This window comes from Phyllobates terribilis, unplaced genomic scaffold (assembly GCF_046119375.1).
Source record: "Phyllobates terribilis strain yellow unplaced genomic scaffold, ASM4611937v1 Scaffold_8__6_contigs__length_399053987, whole genome shotgun sequence".
Lineage (NCBI taxonomy): Eukaryota > Metazoa > Chordata > Amphibia > Anura > Dendrobatidae > Phyllobates > Phyllobates terribilis.
This window is the reverse complement of record NW_027362768.1, coordinates 134,364,184-134,391,130: the sequence shown is the minus strand read 5'-3', so window position 1 is coordinate 134,391,130 and position 26,947 is coordinate 134,364,184. Positions and strand designations below refer to the sequence as shown.

Sequence of the window (26,947 nt, the reverse complement as noted above, 5' to 3'; positions counted from 1 at the left end):
ATGTATATATGTATATATATATGTATATATATATGTATATATATATATGTATATATATATGTATATATATATATGTATATATATATGTATATATATATATGTATATATATATGTATATATATATATATGTATATATATATGTATATATATATATGTGTGTATATATATATATATATATATGTATATATGTGTGTATATATATATATATGTATATATGTGTGTATATATGTATATATATATATGTGTATGTATGTATATATATATATGTGTATGTATGTATGTATGTATATATATATATATATATATATATATATATATATATGTATATATATATGTGTATATATATGTATGTATATATATATATGTATGTATATATATATGTATATATATATATATAGTGAGAGAGACTGAGAGACTCTTAAAACTACAATTTCAAAGACTACAAGCCCTCCTATGGCTCCTTCCTGTCATACACTGAACGCCTCTACAAACATGGCCGCCTCGTACTGCCAGCTGAGCTTTCTCGCGTCGCCACGCTGTCAGTAGCTGACTTTTACTCTTCTCCTCTTCCATTGGTTGTTCGATCAGAGAACGAAACGAGGCGAAGAGCCGAGCACGTCCATTGGTTCTTACCTGCGCGCATCCAACGCTCCCTCCGATTGGCTGATATGACCCCTAACGTAGTCGCTCCGTATGACAGATAGAGATCACCTGGAGCCCTGATTGGTTGTGACTGACCAGCGCCTCGGCAGCTGATTGGCCGTGAGGGGAGTTCCGCCGTACGCTGAACCGTGTCCTGGTTGGGAGGGAGAAGTGTAATGTTGGCAACCGAGGGCAGAGCACCGTGTGAGGGCGGAGAGAGGCGGCGGAGGGACAGTGCGGCTGTGGAGTAGTGTGAGCAGGTAGGGGACCTTCTGGGACCCGCTCTGGCCCCTCACACGGCGGCACTGTGGGGTGGGGGCAGCAGCGCAGGTGTGTGATTGTAGTGGAAGTCTGAATGGAGCTGCCCGGATCTTTGGGGCCAATAATATGGAGAGCAGGGCCCCAAAGTGTGTGGCCCCAGTACAGGTGCATGATGGGACAGCTACCTGCACAGGGAGAATCCAGCTGCCAGGAATTATTTATGGTCTTTTCCCCAAATTAGTGTCTGTGGCAGGATCTTATGTGATCTCATGACCGCGCTTGGATCCGTCACCCCTACTTAGTATTTATTGGCCACTGATGGATCCCACAGATATTGGGGCAGGATTATCGCTGTGCACAACGCCACTGTCCAGGGAAACTGCTTGCAAATTACAATATCTCCGCTTGCAGTCATCCAGTGGTATACTGGGTATGGAGGCAGACCATGCCGCAGCGATGGGGGGGGTGATGGGTCTGTGCTGAATGGTCCAGCACGCTGCCCCTGACATATCATCCCCCCCCTCTGCACGATGCCCCTGACATATCATCCCCCCCCTCTGCACGATGCCCCTGACATATCATCCCCCCCCTCTGCACGATGCCCCTGACATATCATCCCCCCCCTCTGCACGCTGCCCCTGACTTATCACCCCCCCCTCTGCACGCTGCCCCTGACTTATCATCCCCCCCCTCTGCACGCTGCCCCTGACTTATCACCCCCCCCCCTCTGCACGCTGCCCCTGACTTATCATCCCCCCCCTCTGCACGCTGCCCCTGACTTATCATCCCCCCCCTCTGCACGCTGCCCCTGACTTATCATCCCCCCCCTCTGCACGCTGCCCCTGACTTATCATCCCCCCCCTCTGCACGCTGCCCCTGACTTATCATCCCCCCCTCTGCACGCTGCTCCTGACTTATCACCCCCCCCCCTCTGCACGCTGCTCCTGACTTATCACCCCCCCCCCTCTGCACGCTGCCCCTGACTTATCATCCCCCCCCCCTCTGCACGCTGCTCCTGACTTATCACCCCCCCCCTCTGCACGCTGCCCCTGACTTATCATCCCCCCCTCTGCACGCTGCCCCTGACTTATCATCCCCCCCCCTCTGCACGCTGCTCCTGACTTATCACCCCCCCCCCTCTGCACGCTGCCCCTGACTTATCATCCCCCCCCCTCTGCACGCTGCCCCTGACTTATCATCCCCCCCCCTCTGCACGCTGCTCCTGACTTATCACCCCCCCCCTCTGCACGCTGCCCCTGACTTATCATCCCCCCCCTCTGCACGCTGCCCCTGACTTATCATCCCCCCCCCCTCTGCACGCTGCCCCTGACTTATCACCCCCCCCCCTTCCCACCCCAGCACACTGCCCCTGACATCCCCTGTAATATATATGGCATAGCGCTCTCCATACTGGCCGATGTTTGGCTATTTTACGCAGCAGACACTGTGGTAATTGTAGCTACTGGAGTTGGCTCTGATTGCATCAGTTTAACCCATTGAATACTGTGGTGAACAGTGACCACGGAACCTAAGTGGTTCCACAGGAGGGGGAGGGTTCCCTCTTTTGGACTCCAGCGATATCAGTTGGTACCATGGAGACGGAGGACCTTTGCTATGGACCTCAGGATTTCTATGTACATGCTAGCTGGTAACCTGCATTGTTTAGGCGGTTGTTTTCTGCCCCTTCTTATACTCATATAGGGCTTGTACTTGTGACACTTTATTTAGCCTGCTGGCAATCTCTTCAGCAGCTTCACCTTCACCCAGCACAGTCTCTTGCTCTGATACTGCACAGTGCTCTGTCGCTGCTCCTCCTTTGGTCGCTTCTCTTCCTTTGGGAATCTTGTTCTCTCCTACAGCCTGTTCACACAGTTACCAGGTATCAGTACGTAAATATAAGCCTCCAGCCATCTCTGACCTGGCAGACGTCTTCACGGTCAGATATCACACGGTCTCCCTGTGGTGGGGCATCTCCTTGCCCCTCGTGGGTAACCGGACCTCTCATCTTTGGTGGATTCTTTGTTCACTTACAAGAGTTGGCCTCTTTGCACTCCCATATTTCATATAAATAGGCTGGTCTCCTCCATGGGTAGACTACTCTGATAGCAGAACAGGCTGGAACTTCTTGCTTTGGTCCTCTCTATAGCCCAGGGGTAGTGCACCATATAGGAGTAGTGCTACTCACCCCCACTACTAGCTATCTATGCTGCGGGCACTGCTGGCTTCCTCCGCTCTCCTTCCCACTGGTAGAACACAGGAACCTTTATGTTCTCTGGATGCCACTAGGTAGATGAGAGGGAGAAGCCTCTGATGACATACATTGGACTAGTCATGCAAGACGCACAGTCCCCGGCGGCTTATTATATTATGTGTTCTGTGACACTGGAACGTTTCAGAGTAAACTATACGCGAGTCAGTGGCTGATTAATGTCCCATGGGGAATCCTGTCGCTCACTTGGGCATTACCCCCATTAAACATGTAGTTCAGTTGTATTGCCCACCGGTCACAATAAGCCGGATATAGGTCACCGTGCTTGCCTAACTGTAGGGCAAATGGCTGCACAGCAAGAGCGCTGGGCTAACGAGACCCATCAGAGGGCTACCCAAGATAAAACGGGATAACGTGTGTACATGTGGCACTGTATAATGAGGCGGCTCAGGTGATAAGTGGTCTCTCCACTGCAACAGGGGCAAAGGTAACAGAAAATGCTGTGCCCGTCCTAGCAGTGGGGGGGCCGTTCTCTTACCTGCAGGGAATAACGATCCGTCCCTGTAACGATGGACGTCTAATAACCTGAATGTTCTGGATGACTCCCTGCGGGGGCTACACCGTCCCCTCGGCCACTTCTGATCTGTGATCTGCTCTTTTAGTGTAAAATTCATGATATTTAGTTAATTTCACATGAAGGATGGGAAGAAAACCCTCTATATTAACAAAAATGAGAAAATGATGTAGAATATTACAGCGGAATGGAGGAATTTGCTGTAGGGCTCTGCCGCTCGTGGATATGCCCCTACATGCAGATGCTGCCCTCGGAGAGGAACTTGTAAGCCCTCCTGCCCCGCAGCGGTGCTGTGTACAAGACTGATGATCCTGCTAATATAATAGGACATTACTATATTGTGCAGCCGATAGGTGCTGAAGCGCTATGCCAGACACTGGCCCCTAGGCTACGCTCGGCTTTTGTCAAGAGAAGTTGAGCTGCATTTACACTGGTAGGCTGGGTGCCCACGTAGCGTTTTTCAAGCGTTTATGCTGCGGAATTTCCGCAGCGGAAACGCTTGTAAAACGCTAGGTAATCCGCACCCCATGGTCCCCAAGGGGATTCCGCATGTTCTATGCACATGCTGCGGATTTTTCCGCAGCGTTTATGTTGCGTACAAAAATCCGCAGCATGTCATTTAATTTTGCGGAAGCGCAGCGGAACTCCCGCCATTGACTTGCATTGAAACGCATAGAAACCGCGACTGTACATTTTTACAAGCGGCTTCTATGCGTCTCTATGTGTGGATGGTACCCAGTTCTGGAGGAGAGGAGACTCTCATCCAGACCTGGGTACCATTGTACCTGTAAAAAAAGAATAAAATAACAAATAAAGTTATATTCACCTGTCCGAAGGCTTCTCTCTGAATGCCAGCAGCGCTGAAGGACCTTCGGTGATGTCACAGTCATGTGACCGCAGGCCCTTCACCGCTCTGTCTCGCGATATGCCGGCAGCCGGGAACCAGCTAGGAAGCAGCGCTGCAGCCGCGCCGGGGCCTCGGGGGTGAGTATAGCTTTATTTGTTTTAATTTTTACGGTTCACACTGTATATGCTGTTTGCATGGATTTATACAGTGTGACCTAGTTGTCAAGCACTTTCCAAGTGATGCTATCGCCTGGAAAGTGCTTGTCAATCTGCATGCGGAAACGCATGTGAATCCGCATGTGGATCCGCATGTATTCTGCAGGAAAAACGCATGCACAATCTGCATGCGTTTTTTTCTGCCAGGGAGATGCAGAAATTTTCTGCTTCATTTCTGCATTGTGGGCACATAGCCGTAGAATGATCATTTTTACCAACTATCATTCTGTGATAATCTTTCCGTGTAAACAGGCTGCCGATCACCCCATAAACGAACAAAACCCTCATTTAATGGATGCCGTGATGTTTTGTGCAGAGTAAAAGATCACTGTTCTCGGCAGCGCAAGTAACCAGTACCTGTGCTGCCGAGAACAGTGGCAGCTTATCAGCACAGAACAATCTACTACAGATCGCTCAGCGTGCATCGTCTACCGCGGTGTGCTTGTGTAAACAGGATATTAAAGAACCGCTGGATGGTAAAGGTTTACCAATCGGCGGTCGTTTAGTTCTGCCGGTTAGGACCTTATGGCAGTGTTCAGACAACTGACCTGAAAATGTCTGAAAGGGCAGATTGACCCGAATTTAACCAAATATGTCTGAAATAGTTGTTAAAAAAAGGGGAAAACATTTTAGAAGGGTCCTCCAAAAATTATCATTCAGGTGCAAATGTTTCTTACTCTATAATGTCAGAATATTGTGGCGGAAGATTGTGTGGTTTTTTTTTCTAAGGTTTTTATCTTCTTCTTCTCTGTAGGTTCCCCTGAGGTCCAGCACTGGGATGTCCTGTCTGTGTATAATCGGCTTTTCCCACTGTTAACCCCTTGTTTTTGGGCCATCATGAAGCTGAAGCAACGGGTCGTGGTCCTGGCTCTGCTGCTGGTCATTTTAGTCCTTACTAAACTACTGCTGCTGGACAGACTGGAGACCTCTGCGGCTCAAAGACAAGACCAGCTGTCCTTCCAGCGGATGATGTCTGGCCTGCGGCTGACCATGGACTCGCGGCTGGAGCACACATTACAGTCTCCCTGGGAAATTGCGTCTCAGTGGGTCGTCCCAAGAGAAGTCTATCCTGAAGATACTCCCGAAATGGGAGCCGTCCTGCATGCCATGGCCACGAAGAAGATCATAAGAGCGGACGTGGGCTATAAAGGCACACAGCTCAAAGCCTTGTTAGTGCTGGATGGGGGGCAGAAGGTGGTCTTCAAACCGAAAAGGTAGGGAACAGTGAGGAGGATGGAGCAAAGAGCGGGATCCATTCTTATGAGAAACTTATGGTAGCATTACTCCATAACTGCTGTAACTAATTCTTGACCCTAGTGAAGTAAAGAGCAGGGACATAATTCGCTAATGCAGGAAAACAACAGCCCACCGTGACTATATGGAATCACCTATAGACGTCGCCTGCCACTGACATTTCTCTGGATCCATAGATGCTTATTACATACGCAGCCAGATACTATCTCAGACAGAGCATGAAGCCCCTCAAACACTTTAGATAGCGGTCAGCCGAACCATTGTTTGACCGGTAGAGATCTCTCCCAACTCCTCTATACACACGAGCACTCGCTCTGCCCATTGCTCCTGTACTCTACTCGAAAGCTGATGCCAGACATCTGGCGGTGACTTTTCTCTACAGAGCAGCATCATCTGTCAGGGACCCCATACACGGTAGATTGTCGATATTGTACGTATGTATCTTAAAAGAGTTGTCTACTACTCGGACAACCCCGTTTGAATCCCTGTTTCCTCCTCTTATACTTACCTCTGGTGTCATAGCCATTCCATCAGTGCCGGCACAGGCTCTCCCAGGGCTTGCATGACTATGTCACACAATCCCTGTAGAAAGTCCAACACTGGTTTCACTCACCTTTGGACAAATCGATACATCTGGAGGAAGTGAAGGGCAGCCGCAGCTCTCGCTTCTTCCGGATGTCAATTACGTCCGTGGTAGAGGAGTGTGAAACCAACTCTGATGGGTCACAGGGATTGCGTGACATAATGTCATGTGAACCCCGGGAAAGCCAGTGCTGGCACCACTGGAACGGCACCAGAGGCGAGAATAAGTGTAATCATTTTACTAGGGGGGAATCAGGGGATTCAGAAGGAGTTGCCCAAGTAGTCAACAACCCCTTTACTCTGGTCAGGCTGAGCATATAGAAGGAAGCTGTCTTATCTGACTATTATGGCATTTATGTGTACAGTACATAGTGTATATTATGCTGCATTTCGCAGTCTCATACATGCTGTTGACGTGTGTGGTTTTTGGATTACAGATACAGCAGAGACTATGTGGTAGAGGGAGAACCGTATGCTGGCTACGATCGGCACAACGCAGAAGTGGCCGCCTTCCACCTAGATCGGTAAGTGTGTGCGATTTACTCCGTTTCTGCGTCTAGGGTGGACACGTCCCCCTCAGTAAACGCCGTGAGAAAATTTGACTAAACGCAGGTTTGTGGCTCTACAACCCAAAACCTTTTATCAATGACCCCCTGTGTGCTCACATTTTATAGGATTCTCGGCTTCAGACGGGCGCCCTTAGTCGTCGGCCGATACGTGAATCTGATCACTGAGATTAAACCTGTGGCTACCGAGCAGCTGCTGAGCACTTTTCTAAAGCAAGGTGAGTATGAAGAAGAGTCGTACAGAACACCACTGCTCACAAAAGAAAAATGGTTACTGCTAGTGGCACCGAAGAATTTGTCCCCATGGATTTGTGATTCTTTTTTTTTTCCACAGGGAACAACACCTGCTTCTATGGGAAGTGTTACTACTGCCGAGAAACGGAGCCCGCCTGTGCCGAGAGGGAAGTGATGGAGGGTTCAGTTACTCTCTGGCTTCCTGATGTGTGGCCCCTCCAGAAGCACAGACACCCCTGGGGAAGAACCTATCGGGAAGGCAAGTTGGCAAGGTAAGACTTTGGAGAAATGTAAGGAAAGGAATCGCTCCCATCCGGTCTTCTGTTATGGACGTATATATTTCTGGCAGGTGGGAATATGATGAAAGTTACTGCGACGCTGTGAAGAAGACTCCTCCCTACGATGCTGGGCCCCGACTCCTCGATATTATTGATACCGCCATCTTTGATTACCTGATTGGAAACGCAGATCGCCATCACTATGAGAGTTTCCAGGATGATGAGGGAGCCAGCATGCTTATATTACTGGACAATGCCAAGAGGTCAGTGTGCACCGCCATCTCTGATCTTCTCCGCCACTCCACTAAATAGTCATCATAGATGATAATCCTCACCAGAGCAGAGCAGTTCTAAATCGTTATAACAGTTATAAAGTTATAATCATTATAGCTATACAGTTATAATCGTTATAGCAGTTATAAAGCAGTGTCTAAATCGCAGCGTGATGTGGCGTTTTCTTTACTATGATGTGCACCAGGGGACATCGTTCTGCCCTCTCCTAGCTTGCCTAATGCGCCACTGTGGGGTCACGTTGCAGCCAGCGCCACTGTGGGGTCACGTTGCAGCCAGCGCCACTGTGGGGTCCCCTACTGGATGCAGGATGCTCTGTCTCATAATGCCTAGATTGAGGCTGATGTCGATGTTGCGGTTTGTTCACACATGGTTTTCTTGTGGTATTTTTTAGTGAAGAAAATGCTGCATTTTACAGTACCAGCAATGTAAATTAGACTTCAAAAATTTCATTCACACGGTGCATATTTTTGAGCTCTTGGGTGTTTTTTTTTTTTTTAAATTCTGCAAACCTGGCCTGAATATGGCAGCTAGTGTGTATGTATGGGGGGCTTCCCTAAACTCTTCTGGAATAAAGGGGTGGCGTTCAATCAGCTATTTAACTTTGCCCCCTTTCTTCTTCCATAGAAAGGGACAATTCTCCATTATTGTCTCTTAGAGATACAGAAAAAATTGAGTTTGTTCAGTGCTGTGGCTTTATCTCCTATAGATTATAATCAAGGACTGGGCCCTGCAGCTCCTGGAAAACTATAAAGTAGGGTTATTGTCAGTCAGACGATCATTGACCAGCAGAGCAGGAGATAAGCTGCTGCCAGATACCGCTGCTGCTTATCACAGGGAATACCAATGGGATCAGACAGGAAACTAAGGACAAAGAATGAATGATGTGACTTTTTGACGTTTATTAACTCCATAATGACAAAGCCAGCTCTCGTTTTTTGTTCACTCTTCTTCCAAAAGCCATAACTTTTTTAAGTTTCTATCTACATATAATGTTCTGGAAAAAAAATCCAAATTGGGGGGGGGGTGTGTAAGGGGAGCGAAACACAATTTTTGCCTTTTTAAGATTTTTTTTTTGTTATTTTCAAGTCTGTATGGACAAGTCTATACCAACCTTGTATAGGTGCTGTTCGTGTGCGTGTACATTTTTTTTTTTTTTTTTTTTTATATTTAGCACCATCCCTAGAACTTACTTTTACATCCTGGGGGAGGGAAGACGTTTATTGAAAGGGGTATTCCCAAATTCACAATGCAGTCTTATAATAATGTACACACACATTTGTTCACTTGTGCCAATATAACTCATTTTTGAACCTGTCCCAATTTGTACATATCACCCCCTTAAGAAAAGACCCTACAGGCTCAATTTGCCCTTCAGTTGCCATTAGAACTGTCCTGTAGTCCCAGTGCTCATGGTCTATAATGTGCAGGCTCTCTGATGGCTTCCTGTCAGCATAGCTGATCTGTCTAGAGCGGAGCTCCTCCTGTGAGGGATGGGGTCATGGAAGGGGATGGAGCCTCCTTTATTATAAAGCTGGCATCGTATCAGAAAGCGGCAGTTGTGCTGGTAACTGAAAAGTGACATACTGCAGGATGGGCTGTATAGAAGTGCTGAGAGGAGAGATATACTGTTAAATGGGCTCTATACAGAGGGGACAGAAAGTAGATATACTGTACAATGGGCTGTAACTAGAGGGGACAGAAGGAAGAGGGTTGTGATCAGTTGACCTGTCTTTGTCTGCTGCCGAGCGTTTATTGATGTAAAACTGCAAATGTCTCTGTTGATGCATAGAACAGAGGATTATCTTCTGCCATATGCATCTGCAGCAGTTTCACATCACTGATTTGCCTACAGCAGGCAACAAGGGCAGCACAGTGGCTCAGTAATTAGTACTGTTGCTTTGCATCGCTGGGGTCCTTGGTTCACATCCCACAAAGGACAACATCTATATGGAGTTTGTATGTTCTCTCCGTGTTTTTGTGGGTTTCCTCCGGGTTCTCCAGTTTCCTCCCACTGTCCAATGGGGTCAGCGATGATGAAGCCTGTAAGGCGCTATGGCATATGATGGTGCTATATAAGTAAGCATAAATAAACTCAGTTGAGCTCTACTAGACTAGAACCAGCTAATGATGTAAAACCACACTGCTGCTGTAATGGTGTTGATGGCGGAAAATAAAAAGTCAGATAGGGTAATGGACAACAGCAAAGAGTGCACAGAAGTACAAGGTGAATTCTGCACTTAAAGGGAATCTGTCAGGTATCTGATAGCAGCATGATGTAGGGGCCGATACCCTGATTCCCTGATTACTGGGCTGTTTGATGCAATTTTGATAGAATCGCTGTTTTCTCTGCTGCAGATCTAGCAGAGCTCGAATGCTGAGCTCTGTATAACCCCGCCCACGTCACTGATTGACAGCTTGCTGACAGTTTACACATGAAACTGCCAATCATTGCTGGGGGCGGGGTTACACAAATTAGCTGGAGTGGCTTGCACACTTCACCTAGTCCTCTAGTGATCTTTTGCTGATAAAACATGGATTGTATTGAAACTATAGCAAGCTTCTGAGCAAGTGACACATCCCTAGAATCAGGCTCTCAGCCCCTACATTATGATTCTCTCAGATTAAATAGCAAAAGTCTTCTGATAGATTCCAACAATCAATCAATTGGCTGCCTATACATAGACTGTTGGCTGAACCTGTCGATATCAGTAAATGCAGCCGACATTAGTCTGTGTATGAAGGCTCTAGATTAGCTTGATGATGACTCTTATCGGTGAGGGGAAGGGGTCTGCAGCACTGCGGAGAAGCAAGTACTGCTGAGAAGTGTAATAGGACCGTCCATTCTGCTGTGTGAGGCTGGGTGTACTGAGGGGCTGATAGCGATAATTAAAAACAGAAATCTGCAAGAAATAAACTTTACAATAGGCCTAATCTGTATATTAACAATTAGTATACTTGGTGAAAATAATGCGATTCTGGGAATAATCCTTTTAATTAAAATTGCAAAGCTGCATTGTGACTCCTTATGGCCAGTAACGGTAATGAGGCTGAATAGGTGAGATCTCCTGTAGCTGAAGCTCCACAAAGGTCTGTGCATACAACAAGGTTTAATGTATCTTCTGGGCTCAGTTCACACCTGCGTCGTTTATTTTGGTTCTGCTGCTGCCATACGTTACTTGAATGATGAGTGTCAGATCCTGCACCTAAAGTAGTACCCATTGACCATAGTGGGAACCGCCGGCTTTGTCATTTTACCAGACTGATCCAATCACCGTCTAAGCGGCCGATACAATTCCAACACGTGCAGATAAATAGTTTTTCACTTTTGCAATAATCTGCCGTTCACCAGAATTTTTTTTTTTTTTTTTTTTTACAACTGTCAGATAAGTGTGCGGCCGTGACTGAGGATCTGCACAAGGCTCATTACTTCCAGGGCTGTAGTCATACGAGCGTCTGATCCCGGGTGATTGCTGCTCGTGACCCAAGTCCATGGGGTGAGGTCTATGAAGGAATGTGTGAGGAAGGTTACGTGGGTTCATGCCGCAGTGACGATGAGATGATTAATCTGCTGCGTCGCGTCTTCCGCCCGCTCACACTATGCGCCATACAATGGACGGCTATTGGAGAGCTGACTGATCTGCTGAAAGCGATGGGTGGTCTCTAACATTACTACATTGGAAGAAGGGTCAGAAAAATTGTGATTGAATCATGTATTATTTTTGTCTTTCAGTTTCGGCAACCCATCGATGGACGAGCGTAGCATCCTGGCCCCCCTGTACCAGTGCTGCATGTAAGGCAATGAGTCATTATGTCTCCTTACTCCCCTATCTGTACTGAGCATGTGAGACCTCTGCTCCATTTACTCTATTGGAGTGGTGGTCACACATGCTCATTACTTCTTCATTCTCATAGATTTATTATCTAGTCGATATGAGCAAAAACCTTTGCAGGACCATGATGCGGTGTTCACATCCGTACTCCATGTCAGCCAGACCAGGCACTGTGCCCTTCCCCAGCCTGCACCCAAATACTGACAACCGAGGAGCCTTTTGTGATTCCTAGGACCCCCCCCCCCCCCACCCTGCTGACGAGGGTCCTATGCATGTTTTTGCTTGGAGAGATGATGATGATTATTGTTATTGGGGCCGTTCTTTTATCATCTACCTTCGTCCTAACATTGTTCTCTGTTTGCAGCGTTCGGGTTTCCACCTGGAATCGCCTCTCGCACCTGAAGCATGGCACCCTGCGCTCCGCTCTGCATTCAGCCACAAGTCATGACCCGATCTACCCCTTCCTGTCTGACGCTCATTTAGAAGCCTTGGAGCGCCGTCTGCAGGGCATTATAGGAACCGTCCAGCAGTGTATAGATCAGTTTGGCACGGACGTAGTGATGGTGGAGGACCGGATGACTCTTTCTCACGTGTAGCAGTGGCATTACCACAGACTGTATTACTACAAACACGTCCAGATGGTGTGAATATTTTTTTACCATACACCTAAAGAAAAAAAAAACTGGTGTAAAACAGCACAGTGACCCCCTCCCCCAACAGACTGTAACTCGTATCAGCGGAGGGGCTCCGACCTTCTCTGCTGCATCTGAACCTCCAGTTAATGACTTTAACTAAAGATTACGGTGCGGAACGTGTGACCGAGAAAGAAATGTTTTCAGAATCTAATTTATTCGATTGCAAATCTTGTCTTTCTTTCTTGACGTTTTTTTTTTTTAATAACCTTTTTTTTTTTTTTCCAGTTTGCCAACAGTCCACATGGTGGCGCTGCTTACGTTTTACAGGAAACGTGATGCAAAGTCTTTATAGCAGGTCGTCTGTGTTGCTGAGCTCCTGCTAACTCCACAAATGATTAGACATTCACTTTATTGAACCCCCGGGACATTGTTTTAACCCCGGTCTTTGGTTTTTAAATGGCAGCTGCAGAAATGATCGATTAACCCTCTCCTTACATTAGTGTACGGCAGCACATTGATTTACTGTATTCAGGACAGTCTGCTCCTTTCCTGATCCGTTCACAGCGATTGCGCAGGTCCCTCTGAATGATCACTATTTCTGTACGCAGCCCAGATTGCTCTTCCCTTTGTCATATAGGACGAGATGGACACAGAGCAATATGTTCAGGGTAGACGTCCGCCCTTCCCTCTGGTTTCAGTTCTGTCGCTAGATAGAGGAAAAGAATGAGACCCTGGATCCTAAAACCAAAACTCATGAACACCGGTGCCGACCCGAGGACATAAATGTAGAACTTGTCCATTTCTGTGCTATCGGTTCGGGCGTAGTCCCAGTTATTTTTGCAGCTGGATCTTTCTGGTGCATTTTAACCCTTCTCGTACGAGATGGCACAGGTTGGTTCTGACTATTCCGATGTACGGTATTTTATTATTCCTGGGTTATATATGGAAACTAATCTCCAATGCATGAATTAGATGCATATGCTCTAATTTACTTGCAAATGAAATCTGCAGATCATCCACTGATAACGGAGTGAGGATAGGGTTAAATGTAAGAATTATTATATCTAGTCTTATAGTAAGATAATTGGACTCTAGGGTGTTTTATGACTTCTGGTCTACATGGTGGGTAAATCCATCAGATAGGTCAGTAATTTGGGACCATCTGCTGATCAGTGGACGTAAGGCCGGCTGTACACATTAGATAGCCGTTAGCTGAAAGCTCGTTTGACTGACAGCCATCTCGGCTGCCGATCCTGTGTCCTCTATGAGAAAGCCGCCGACCGACGCATCAGCCGGCGGCTCATCTCCGGGAGAACAGTGCGATCGCAGTCTTAAATCAGACTTGACTGATCGACATCATGTTACACCATCATTTGGTGGCGCCCCCATACACATTTAGACTGCCGACTGAACCCGTCAATATCGACAGGTTCGTCCGATATAAGTCTAATGTGTATGGTTGGCTTACGGCACTCGCTGTTTACTTGGCTAAAAGCAAAAAAAATAGCTCAGATGTGCATAAAGGGTGTAGGCATAATGGGTGACTGTCCCAGGTGAGAACAGGTCCGACCGGTCCCACAGTGTAGAATAGTTCTACTCCTGGATGAAGTGGAGCATGACAACAGCCTCTGTTTTGTTAGCCATATTTTAGTCTTTCCTTTGCTGGCGTGTGTGTCCGTGTCCCTACCAGTCCTAAATCTCGTGTGTGTGTGTGTGTGTCCTATGTTTTCTAAATTGTGGTGAATGTCCAATCTGCACCACATCCTTCAGCATAAATCTGGGGAAAAAAAGATATATATATATATATTTTTTTTTTTCTTATTATGTGCACATTTCTGCTTTTAAAGTTTTCACCCTCTTTAAATTAGGGTATTTAGTCCTGTTAATTAAAAAAAAATATTACAAACTGTTGTAAAAAAAAGGAAAAGAAAAAAAAGATACAATGTAATTTCACTGCACAGACTTTCAGCACAACTATCTGCCACCTGCCTGGTGTAATTTTATTTTTTTATTTTGTGTAGTCCACGGTAATGGATTTGTGCCTGGTAATATATCTCGCATGTTCTATAGCTACGAATAGATCCAAAAAGAAGGAAAAGTATAAAGGAAAGAGTGAAACTTCTCCTTTCTTTTGTATCCACTCGTGTGTTTCACTCAACTGCATCAAAAGATAATTGTATGATCAGTTTGTAAAGTTTTTTTTTTTTTTTTTTTTTACCTGGAACAACTCCACTTTTGATCACAGGCTGTGTCTAGTATTACAACTCAGACCTACAAATCACATCCTGACTGACCTGTCCAGCTTCATCAGGTTTATTGCCTACCATTCCAGCAATTGCACTATTGCTCTTGTCGCTGGCCGCCTCTCCAGCCTTGTGCCACTTCGGCCATATTGCTCTGTGTCTCCTTGTGTGCAGACGTTTACATGTCACGTGTGGTCCAGTACGTATCACGACTCGCTAACGGTTCTGTTATTGTGAATGAAAAAAAAAAGCTGCTACGTTCTTACAAAGTTCAGTATAAGAGGATTTCTATGACTTGTTCTCCAGACTGGAAGGAGCGAACAAGAAGGACAGACTTTAAAATAAAATGTTATCTACATGATCTTGTTGCTTCCTCCATGTAGTGTGTTCTCTTATTCAGTGCTGAAGGAACATTTATCCTGAAGGGGCGTGAAACCGGTCGGAAGGGTATTTGGATACGTCATAGGTACAATTGGGAAAATAGTTTGTACAGTGTAAAGTTAGTTTCCCTTTTAATTCTTGAGTTTTGTGTGTGAGGCATAGAAAGTACAGGTGCACCAATGGAATAGCATAGTGTGCGGTCGGAGCGCCCCCCGGGCAAATCAAACGTCTGTGGCCTAAATAAGCCGTGACATAGAAAAGTCAGTCAAGGATATAGGCCTAATGCACAGATGTGCTTCACATGCTGCAATCAATCATATACTTTCGAGTCCAGGACTGATTTATATTCATTGGAAGTAAAAATTAAAGGGTTATTCTCAAGTTCTGTAATAAGTAAAATTACAAAGTGCTTGTAAAAAATCATGCACCTTTGCATTTTACCTCTTATTAAAAATCCTCTTTGGTCTCAAGAACGCAAGGATTTTTAATTCTAGTCCTTACTGCTTGTTTCCTTGATTACCAACCACCTTTGCCGCTATGGCCGGTCTGCTCTTTTTCAATAGAGCTTGCTGAAGCAGGCCAGATCACTGGATCTAACCAACTACAGCCCCCCTGCCCGCCTCCGATGCTCCAGAGAAAGCTTTCTCTGCAGCATCTGCGAGTGCACAGTTCGGGTCCGCGATTAGAGGGAGATTTTCCAGTTTGGGTGCCCATTGTTTTCAATGGGGTTCGGGTACAGTTCTTTGACTAAAGGTCGGGTACCAGGACCTGGAACTTCTACGGGTCCGCTCATCCCTATCCACGATGCAGTTATTTATTAGTTTGAGCTGCCAATCAGAAGCGCGTCTCCCCTCTGGCATGCCGGGAGGCAGAGGAGCGGTGTGCTCCTGAAAAATTCAACATGAGCCAACCCCTTTAAGGTTAAGATGTTAGGAATTGACAAAGGAAGTATATTGTAAACCTGTATAACTTTTTATTATAAAAAGAATAACACTTATTTGTTGGAACGGTTTCCAGACTATAATCGCTCAGACATAGTTGTACAGGGAAAAAAAAAAAAAAAGGCAGAATGAAAAATTGTGCCACATCAAATCCTGTATTCTGAAGGTAGACCAAGTCCAATGAGTGAGCTGCCACAGCATTATGTGTACCGACTCCATGCACATATCTCTGGCATGCTGTGGTGCCTTAATAATGTTACTCGCTAAAGAAATTAATCTAAGAGCAGCCTATGTAGACCTGTACACCTCCATTTTAATGGGATGCTAACACATCCTGTGTAATCTGGATTTACAGTCAAATACTTCCCATTAGACCACCACTGCTTTCCAACATACCAAATGCAAGCTGGTTAAAAGTAGGTGGAGATTGAAGAGCATGATTGCAAAATCTGACTACACAGTTTGTAGTCTGTTGCCATGGAGACATTTAGGTGTGGAAAATGATAGGAACATTTTAAAGCCTAATTTCAAAATCATTTTTTCCCTCCAGTTCAGATCCATGTGATAAAAATAACCTGGTTGTCAAATTGTATATATGTGCACAACATGGACTTTATTTACAGTGCTCATAGTCTGTTAGGGGCCGACGTTGTACCTCCATGTATTTATGATTTCATGCCGAAAGCCTGCAATATACACTGCTCAAAAAGGGAACACTCAAATAACACATCCTAGATCTGAATGAATGAAATATTCTCATTGAATACTTTGTTCTGTACAAAGTTGAATGTGCTGACAACAAAATCACACAAAAATCATCAATGGAAATCAAATTTATTAACTAATGGAGGCCTGGATTTGGAGTCACTCCCAAAATTAAAGTGGGAAAACACACTACAGGCTGATCCAACTTTGATGTAATGTCCTTAAAACAAGTCAAAATGAGTCTCAGTATTGTGTGTGGCCTCCACGTGCCTGTATGACCTCCCTACAACGCCTGAGCATGCTCCTGATGAGGTTGCGGATGGTCTGTGGGGTCTCCTCCCAGACCTGGACTAAAGCATCCGCCAACTCCTGGACAGTCTATGGTGCAAGGTGACGTTGGTGGATGGAACGAGACATGATGTCCCAGATGTGCTCAATCGGATTCAGGACTGGGGAACGGGCGGGCCAGTCCATAGCTTCAATGCCTTCACACCATTACTGACCCACTGCCAAACCGGTCATGCTGAAGGATGTTGCAGGCAGCAGATCGCTCTCCACGGCGTCTCCAGACTCTGTCACATCAGTCACATGTGCTCAGTGTGAACCTGCTTTCATCTGTGAAGAGCACAGGGCGCCAGTGGCGACTTTACCAATCCTGCTGTTCTGTGGCAAATGCCAAGCGTCCTGCACGGTGTTGGGCTGTGAGCACAACCCCCATCTGTGGATGTCGAGGCCTCATACCACCCTCATGGAGTCGGTTTCTAACCGTTTGTGCAGACACATGCACATTTGTGGCCTGCTGGAGGTCATTTTGCAGGGCTCTGGCAGTGCTCCTCCTGTTCCTCCTTGCACAAAGGCAGAGGTAGCGGTCCTGCTGCTGGGTTGTTGCCCTCCTACGGCCCCCTGCACGTTTCCTGGTGTACAGGCCTGTCTCCTGGTAGCGCCTCCAGCCTCTGGACACTACGCTGACAGACACAGCAAACCTTCTTGCCACAGCTCGCATTGATGTGCCATCTTGGATGAGCTGCACTACCTGAGCAACTTCTGTGGGTTGTAGAGTCCATCTCATGCTACCACGAGTGTGAAAGCGCAACCAACATTCAAAAGTGACCAAAACATCAGCCAGAAAGCATTGGTACTGAGATGTGGTCTGTGGTCCCCACCTGCAGGACCACTCCTTTATTGAGGGTGTCTTGATAATTGCCAATAATTTCCATCTATTGTCTATTCCATTTGCACAGCAGCATGTGAAATTGATTGTCAATCAGTGTTGCTTCCTAAGTGGACAGTTTGATTTCACAGAAGTTTGATTTACTTGGAGTTATATTCTGTTGTTTAAGTGTTCCCTTTATTTTTTTGAGCAGTGTATTTCCTATCATTTTATGCCATATTGTCCTTTTTTTTTTTTTTTCTTCGACAGTATGTCATAAAGGCACCATCCAGAGGATTAAAGGGGTTGTCCGGTCCAAAATGATAAGTCTGCAGTCACTCTGTGTGACTGCAGACTTATGAATCCCCCCAACACACGCTCTGTGTGCTGCGGGGATTTGCCAGTTTCTGAGCCAGGACCGTCAGGTACGTATGCATCATGCATATTTCTGGGCAGAACCCAATTAGTGACCACGGCCTTGCTCCATACACTTGTATTGAGCGAGGCTGCACCCCTGCAGAGGGACTGCAGGCATAACAATTTAGAACGGACAACCCCTTTAAGTTGTGATCTGTAATATAGACCTATGAGCAGAGGTAACAGTTGCACTGACCTGGGCTGAGGTGTCAATGGATGAAGGACCATTTTACAAATGTAGCATACGTGCCCAGGAGCATTAAAGAGTAACCATAACCATCATTTTAATTTTTGTTTCATAAATTAATAGTACACGTGACAATAAGCAACTCTTATCAGGAGAAATCTTGTTTTTGCCTCCTCTTGGACTAATCTTACATTCTCGGTTCATAAGTACAATCTGTATTCAGTGCAGACAGACCTTCATATTACTGAGATAGGAGATGACAATTGGTGCTTATAAAGTTCTATGGAGAGGGGAGGAGGAGCTCGAGGCAGACAGATATTCTGCAGAAACAACAGTTACAGGTCTCCATAGAACTTTACGGGAAAGTCTGTGTTCACTGGAGACAGATTTTACCCATGAATTGAGATTTTTGATAATGAATGATTAGCCCAGGAGGAGAAAGAAGAAGATTTCTCTGATAAGATATATTACAAAGCTTCTTTATAGTCATGTGAAGTATTGATTTTTTATTTATTTATTTTTTTTTTTGGGGGGGGGGGGGGGCGCTGGTTACTTTTCAAGCTAAAGGATCAATTAACTGCATCGATATACATGTGTTGCAAAGTATTAAGTAGACACGCTGTCACTATTAAAACATAAGAACTGTTACGGAAACAAGTCGAGATTATGAAGAACGTCTTCCCTGATTTTGCTTTTACGCAATCCCTAAAAATCCCTTTCCCGTGGCGGCTCAGCTCCGATGGTGAGTCATTCCTCCACAGTAGAAGGTGGCCGGCACAAGTCACCCACAGGCTCAGCCCCACTCAGGAAAGGCAGAGAAAGTGACACTACGAAGGGGAGGGTCACTAACACGGAAAGCAACACAAACTGACGGAGAAGGAAAGTGTGACACCTAATGGAAAGGGAGGAGAAACTGATGGCCTGACGAAGGGAGGGGAGAAGCAATGGGAGTGAGGACACTATATAACACAGAGACGGATCCGCAGCGAGGATGCACTGCTATAGAAACAGAAGTCCACAAAAACAGGACATGGAAACTAAGAGCAGCACCGAGTAACCCATCAGTTCAGAAATTCACTCCACAGGATTCCAGTGGATCCCACTAGTTACAGATCAGACACCAGGGATGATCAGGGCTACTCCACTCCTATTACTTATTCTGCTGATCCACCCTACAGTGATCAGCAGTGAGGATGTTGTGAGCCCAGCAGGACTGGATGGAGAAGACGGAGAAGAGAAGAAAGATGGTCTTTGGCTATCCGGTGCCCAAGAGATGCAAGACCTGGCCCAACTTTCCTGGGAGTACATGCAGGACCTCCAGTGCTGGTTGTGGCCTGACAAGTGTGACGATAAGCAGAGCCATATGGGTGAGTGTGCCGTGTGCCATATCTGCTCTCACCAATATCACATCACTCCTTACATGTGATGGCATCAATGCCCAGGGATATTTTTGTACAAGTGTGCCAGAATTGGAAAGATTATGATTGTGCACCTTTGACTTAGATCATGCATGGCTTTGATAATTATCATAGCCATATCAAAGCCATGCATGATCTAAGTCAAAGGTGCACTACTTTTTTTTATGGTTCGAGGACTAAATTCTCAGACAGCATCCGTCCAAACATGGTGGACAACTCAATGAGCACCCCTGGTCTAAGCACACAATCCATAGATGCCATATTACTTTGGTCCACTAGATGTGGAGCCAGGATGGTGTTATTTTGCCTTGGCGACCAGTTATTAGTCCTCCTCTGATGATATTCATACATTTTGTATTGCAGAGTGGAGCTGGGACCCCCTACACCTCTTGACGGACTGGTATGCCAAAGTATTGGATGGCTCAGATTTTGCCGGGAAGCCAATTACTAACAATCTCACAGGTGAGAGAAAAAACATGACAAGAACGTTGCATAACTAAATTTGGCAAACGGGTGAAATCAGATATTTCTCTTATATTGAGCTTTTCCTCTTAACTTCCTCTCTAGGTCTCCAGTGGGACTTGGACCGGAGAGTTCATGGTCAGCACCTGGCTGTGAAGCAGATACTAACTTCACTGGAGAGGTTTCTCCAAGAAGATGGCACAAAAAAGACATTGGCTCTGTCATTCCAAGGTTGGACTGGAACCGGTAAGAACTTGGCTGCCCGGATCATTGCAGAGAATCTATACCGGGATGGTCAGCGGAGTCGGTGTACCAGAGTGTTCATCCCACAGCTGCACTTTCCTCATCTGTCACATGTGGAAGCCTACAAGGTAACGTTATCCCACGCTGCCTTATCTCACACCTTCAGCCTTCACCTAAATATATCTATATGGAGTAGCCATTACACCAGAGATAATGCTGGAAGCCCCAATGCCGAGGTGCAATGGTTGGACCTGACCCCTTCACCCATTCGCAACACCATCACTTTCCATCTAGATTGACTACCACTTTGTGCATTTGGCATAATCAATGGTTCTTGATAAGACCTCTGTCTTCATCTGGTGCAAGAAGGCGCCCCAGCTATAATGCCTCAGCTATTCAATAGCACACAACTCTCAAGCTTTACAGCAGAGATACAGAACATTGTGAATTTTTGCTCAAAATTGCTCATAGATTTTATTTCGCTCCAGGTCCAGTTGAGAAAGCAGATCCAGACGGTGTCGGCACACTGTGCTCAGCCCTTGTTTGTGTTCGATGAGACAGACAAGCTGCCGGCAGGTCTTCTCCAGTCTCTCTTCCCTCTTTTGAACCCGGAGGAGATGCAGAACACGAAGAGCATCTTTATATTCCTCAGGTATGAAGTTGCCAAAATTTGTGTTCCCATACTAATGTCGTAAAGGTACCTCGTCCACTACATTAGGAAAATGCGCAGTGAGCCATTCCCTAATGTATAGTCTATAGATAAATCAGCCCTGCTGCCAAGCTGTGAAGGGTCAGCTGCACAAAGTGCCATGTTCCCAGTGTGGGATTCATGATGCTTTATAGTTGGTCATTGAACCTGCTCATGCACCAGAGTTTGTGGCCATAGTAGTGTGAATGAGACCTTTGTAATACTCATTTTAGGAAAGCAAATTTAGCATTTATCCTATAAAACCATGACGGAGAGAAGATATAGGGATGTATGTTAGCAATGAGTTTTTTTTTAAAAGACGATGCTATAATATGTCATGCATCCTATATGTGCAGCGCTCAGCATAAATGAGTACACTCCTTTTGGAAAGTATGACTGAACACAAAGACAATTTCCAAAATTTTGACAAGACTTGGTTTCATAGATTAATAATATAACTTTCATTACAAAATCTTCAGTTGTATTCAAAATAGTTGATGCAACTATAAGTACACCCCACATGAAAACCTACTACATTTAGTATTTTGTATGAGCGCCATGATTTTTAAGGACAGCAACAAGTCTTCTAGGCATGGAATTAACAAGTTGGCGATATGTTGCAATATCTATCTTTTTGCATTCTTCAAGAACGACCTCTTTTAGAGCCTGGATGCTGGATGGAGAGTGATGCCAACTTGTCTCTTCAGAATTCCCCATAGGTGTTCGGTTGGGTTCAGATCAGGAGACACTAGGCCACTGAATCAATTTCACCCTGTTCTCCAGCAATGCAACAGATGTGTGTTTTGGATCATTGTCATGTTGGAAAAGTGCACGTCTACCAAGGGCTTGGAGTGTTGGTAGCATCTTCTCATTCGATATAGAACAGTACATCTGTGAATTCATGATACCATCAGTAAAATGTACCTCCTGACACCAGCAGCACTCCACATAAGGACACTAACACCAACAGGTATCACTGTAGGCACTATGCATTTAGAAAAATGCATGATGCCTACAGTGAAACATGGTGGTGGCCGGGTGCTTATGTGGGGCTGCATGAGCGCTGCTTGTGTCTGGGTGCTACATTTCATTGATGGTATCATTAATTCACAGATGTACTGCTCTATATTGAAAGACAAGATGCTACCATCACTCCATGCCCTTGGTAGACGTGCACTTTTCCAACATGTCAATGATCCAAAACGCACATCTGTTGCATTTCTGGAGAACAGGGTGAAAGTAATTCAGTGGCCAAGTGTCTCCTGATCTGAACCCAACCGAACACCTATGGGGAATTATGAGGAGACAAGTTGTCATCACTCTCCATCCAGCATTCAGGCTCTAAAAGAGGTCGTTCTTGAAGAATGGAAAAAGATAGATGTCTCCAACTTATTCATTCTAAGCCTAGGAAACTTGGTGCCGTCCTTAAAAATCATGGCGGTCATAGAAAATACTAGGTGTAGTAGTTTTTGACGTGGAGTGTACTCATTTTTCCATCAACGAATTTGAGTGAAACTGACGATTTTGTAGTAAAAGTTTTATTATTGACCTTATATTATGGGTTAAAAAAATGTTCTATGAACAGTTTGGTCAAATTTTTAGAAATTGCTTTTGTATTCAGTGAAATATTGGTAAAATCTTACCTTTCAAAAGGGGGTGTACTCATTTATGCTGAGCGCTGTATATAATATATGATATACACCTTGGGTATCATTTAGGCGTCTGTTTTAGCACACACATCTATCTAGTCTATGGGGCTGTTAACATTTTCTTGTGAACAGTCTGCAAATCCCCTCCACTCCTCACCAAAAAAAATCATGTACGGTATTATTCATCTGAGTCACGGATCAAACGCACCAATATCAGTCTATGGGACTGTGAAGGACTCGGACTCTTGGCGTCCAAGCTGCATGCTAGCACTTGTCCTTTTTCATTGACTATTTGGTAGAAGTTCAAGAACCCTTGAAGGTTCAAGAAACTGTCACATGTGATCCAAAACATTGATGAAAATTGCTCCTTTATTTGTTTATATGAGAAAAACCATGGACATGTAAATGAGGGTTTATCTCCTTTTTACCTCTTGTACAGTGGAGTCGGTGCCAGCATGATCAATGAAGTAGCGCTTAACTTCTGGAGAGCCGGGCGTCATCGTGAGGAGATCACACTGGATGATTTAGATCGTCCATTGAGAGTGGCACTACACCAGAGCAAAGGTACAGATAATGATCTGAATTATGGCACATTGCACAAGCAGCAGTTCATAGCGCAGTCTTGGTGCCTGCGAGTTTACTGCCGGGCGGACACCTCTGTGACACTTCATCGTAACGTGTTCCTCAAGCTCTGATTGCGTGATCTCCTGATCTGCTTAATGATCAGAAGTAGTTTATAATTTGACCTCTGCAATGGTCGCCACAGCTGTATGTAAAGTAGCTCTTCTCCAGAAAGATGTGGCAATACTCTCTGGAGGAGTCACCAAGATAGTCCCCCATACTCTGTATACAAGGTGAAGAGAAGGAACATGGTAGATGGAGCACTGTTGCAGAATTCTTATTGGGGCCCGTTGCTGCGTCTCTGGCTCCATCCTTGAGACGTTTCAATTTTGGAAAACCACCTAACATGAGGAACAGCACTGGGGCTGTGACTGGTTGTTATGGTCCCTTTGGAGAACCCTAATGGGGTAAGACTCATCTGGCAGCAGAGGGGACCAATGACTTGGCCCCAAGTGGCTCATGACACCACTGCTCAGTGGTCTCCACTATTAATGTTTTTCTGCAGTTTGTAAAACTGTGGGGACATATATGACAAATTATGAGGGGTCTACTTTTTGTTTCCATTAGTGCCACTCTTATCTATAGGTCACGTTGGGTACTGCAGTCAAGGAAATAGGATTGAGCTGCAATACTAATCCTTTAATGTAATGGTAAAGCACAGCCCAAAATATATAGGGCTCTGCGGGCATTTAGGACCTTGGTTTCATGTATACACCAGGATGTGTTTATGAGGCGTGTGTCTCTGACAAATGGATAAATTGATTGCACTATTCCATATCCTACCGTAACATCTACTATGCAATTTCATACCTTTTTGGTGATGTATCAGCCAGACTGAAACCAAAAGGACAGTCTTGGCGTCAGTCTGGGCCATGTACAAGCTAAACATGTCCATAAGGTTACATCGGGAGCTTTCCTGGCATACACCAACTAGATTGAAAATGTAGATATCTTCAGTTTGTAAAGTTCACATTTCTCCTGCAATAAGTCCAATCTTCCATCACTATATGTATTTTCTCGATTGTTCCTCACAGATCAGTTCCTGACACATCAGCTGAGGACACAAGATCTCATTGATGAGTTTGTGGCATTTCTGCCCTTGGAGCGGCAACACGTGAAGCTGTGTGCTCGAGATGTCATGGAGGCTCGAGGCCTGGCCTACAACGAGAGCGACGTGGAATCTGTTATCCAAGAACTCCTGTTTGTGCCAAAGGACGAAAAGATTTTCTCAGCTCAAGGATGCAAACAAGTGGTCCAAAGAATCAGCTTTAACTCGGTGGCTAAAGACTCTAAAGCCGGCCATATATAATAGATTGCTGCCGGTGAACGATTGGCAAACTGCAGCCATGCACAGGAGTGCTCCTCTATTCTCTGGGAGGAAGCCATTGCCAGACTTGTCCAGCATCTATGGCTTATCTCTGGAGGACAATACCATCGACAGTCTGAAATCAGACACGCGTGATCGGCCTCTACCCCTGAGCATGAGATGGCTGTCAGCCGTTTAGTATTAGACAGTCAGCTGAACCCATCAATATTGGCTGATGCCCCCTGGCCTTAATCTAATGTGTAGGGGTGGGCTCAAGGCGCATAGCTAAAACTGACCAGAAGGGAAGACTCCTCAAGAGTAGAACTTCTGCCAAGACTGATGAAGGACACTTCAATAGTGGCAGACTATGGACTGGGTTACAGGGCATTCAGCAGCTACGCCTGAACATGTTACATCTATTTTTATAATAATAATTTGCTATTTATTTAAATTTACATTTGTGTAAAGCTTTTAAATAAATAATTTATCCAATTCCTGCCTGTAGTCAATGAGATTCCTCATGTAGTGTCTGCACATAAGTTCATTCAGTCCTCTACGCTATCACCGGGTTCACGTTCCAGTCACAGACAAGGTCATCCTGTAATTGGAGATATCTCTTTAACTGTGATAACAACCGCTGATGATGATGATTATGCAAGATCCGCATGTCCGTGTCTAGTGCAAAGACCTCAGTATCTGTTGTCTAGGCCGTGTACACATGAACGTGTATGCTCGTCGTGTCAGAGGTGGGTTATATTGACTCTGATTGTACAAGAATTACAACATCAATCACAATTTTTTTTTTTCTGTTCCAAATTCTACACCAGTGGTCGGCGACCTATCATCGCTGGCCGTTGTGAAATTGCAACTTTCACCATCCTTTCCCAGGTATAACCAGGTACTAGTGCATATTAGAGGGTCACATACAACATGGGAGCTGATTTATTGATCCAGACTCCAGCTGTTGTAATCTGATATGCTCCAAACCAAACTCTTGAATTTATTTAAAGATATAGAAACCTTTTATGAAAGTTTATGGAGGAAGATCTGCATGAAAATCTCAAAAGACATTATACAGTTATTTTACGTTACTACATCTGCCCCATTGTGGGATCAGTTATATTATAGCAATAGATATGCCACCTTTTTTTTTACATTGATACTTTGGAGTGCTTAGAAAAATAGGTTATACTGAGAAGTTATTTTTTTCGGTGCATCGTTTTGTGCATGTTGAACACACAACTTTTACAACATGTACAATATTCTCAAATTTACATTGACTTTTTTAATTCTGCAATAATGATGGGGGGTGTGGGTGAGTGTCAGCGCCCACCTTATCCCCTGTAATGTTCGCCCTAAGCAAAAGCCATCTTCTGCAATGATTGATTACGGAATTTCACTCAACCCCTGGTAGCGATGGTCATGATCCCACCCCCCAATCTACAGTAAATGCACTCATATCAATAAAATATTACACTGTAGGGGGAAAAAACCCATACAATGACCCCTGTCTATTTGCACAGTGTCCTTGCAGGAAGGGGGAATGACCGCGTGAAGAACGAGTTGGCTGCCTCCCCACTACCGTGTGTATTTAACATTCAGCAAAATATATTTATAGACTGAGCTTTATCAGGAGGATTGCATAATAGAAGTAGACAGCGGAGGGGGATAATCGGTGATAAAGCTAATTTAGAGTCAAGAGTGATGAGAAGTTATGCTGGGATGTGTGAGCTGCAAAGAAGCACCCAATGATTAATCAAAGAGGATCTTCAGTTACCTGTGAAGTCCTGCAAGCATGAGAAGACACTTAGATGAAGCCAAACTATTTGCGAGAAACATTTGTAGATGTGTTGAAAAGGTTACAGTTTGTCAAAGAACACATTGACTTGATAAGTAGTGCAACATTCTATAGCCAGATGAGAGCAGGATTGTTCTGATTGGGTCTAAAGCAGGGGTACACATTTTTTTTGGTCCAAGAGCCAAATTGCCACAATGAACAAAGTCCAAGCTCCGCAAAAATTTTTTAAAGGTGTGATTACATGAATACATCACCAGAACAACCGTTAGTACATTAACACATCCACAGAACCAAACTTTTCAGTATTTAAGATAGAT

The 26,947-nt window shown here is 45.1% G+C and overlaps 2 protein-coding genes across 2 annotated transcripts; both read left to right on the top strand.

The window, feature by feature from the left end:
* Window positions 1–708: 708 nt before the first annotated feature.
* Window positions 709–15,025, top strand: FAM20B (FAM20B glycosaminoglycan xylosylkinase). Its single transcript, XM_073643334.1, has 8 exons — window positions 709–902; window positions 5,503–5,962; window positions 7,022–7,108; window positions 7,259–7,368; window positions 7,485–7,656; window positions 7,734–7,925; window positions 11,687–11,746; window positions 12,151–15,025. The coding sequence occupies exons 2-8, from the start codon at window positions 5,586–5,588 to the stop codon at window positions 12,380–12,382; spliced, it is 1,230 nt and encodes a 409-aa protein (XP_073499435.1). The 5' UTR covers window positions 709–902; window positions 5,503–5,585; the 3' UTR covers window positions 12,383–15,025.
* A 3,979-nt stretch (window positions 15,026–19,004) lies between these two features.
* Window positions 19,005–25,328, top strand: TOR3A (torsin family 3 member A). The gene is made up of 6 exons (XM_073642614.1): window positions 19,005–19,812; window positions 20,227–20,325; window positions 20,431–20,696; window positions 21,057–21,220; window positions 23,345–23,469; window positions 24,561–25,328. The coding sequence occupies exons 1-6, from the start codon at window positions 19,572–19,574 to the stop codon at window positions 24,833–24,835; spliced, it is 1,170 nt and encodes a 389-aa protein (XP_073498715.1). The 5' UTR covers window positions 19,005–19,571; the 3' UTR covers window positions 24,836–25,328.
* Window positions 25,329–26,947: the final 1,619 nt, after the last annotated feature.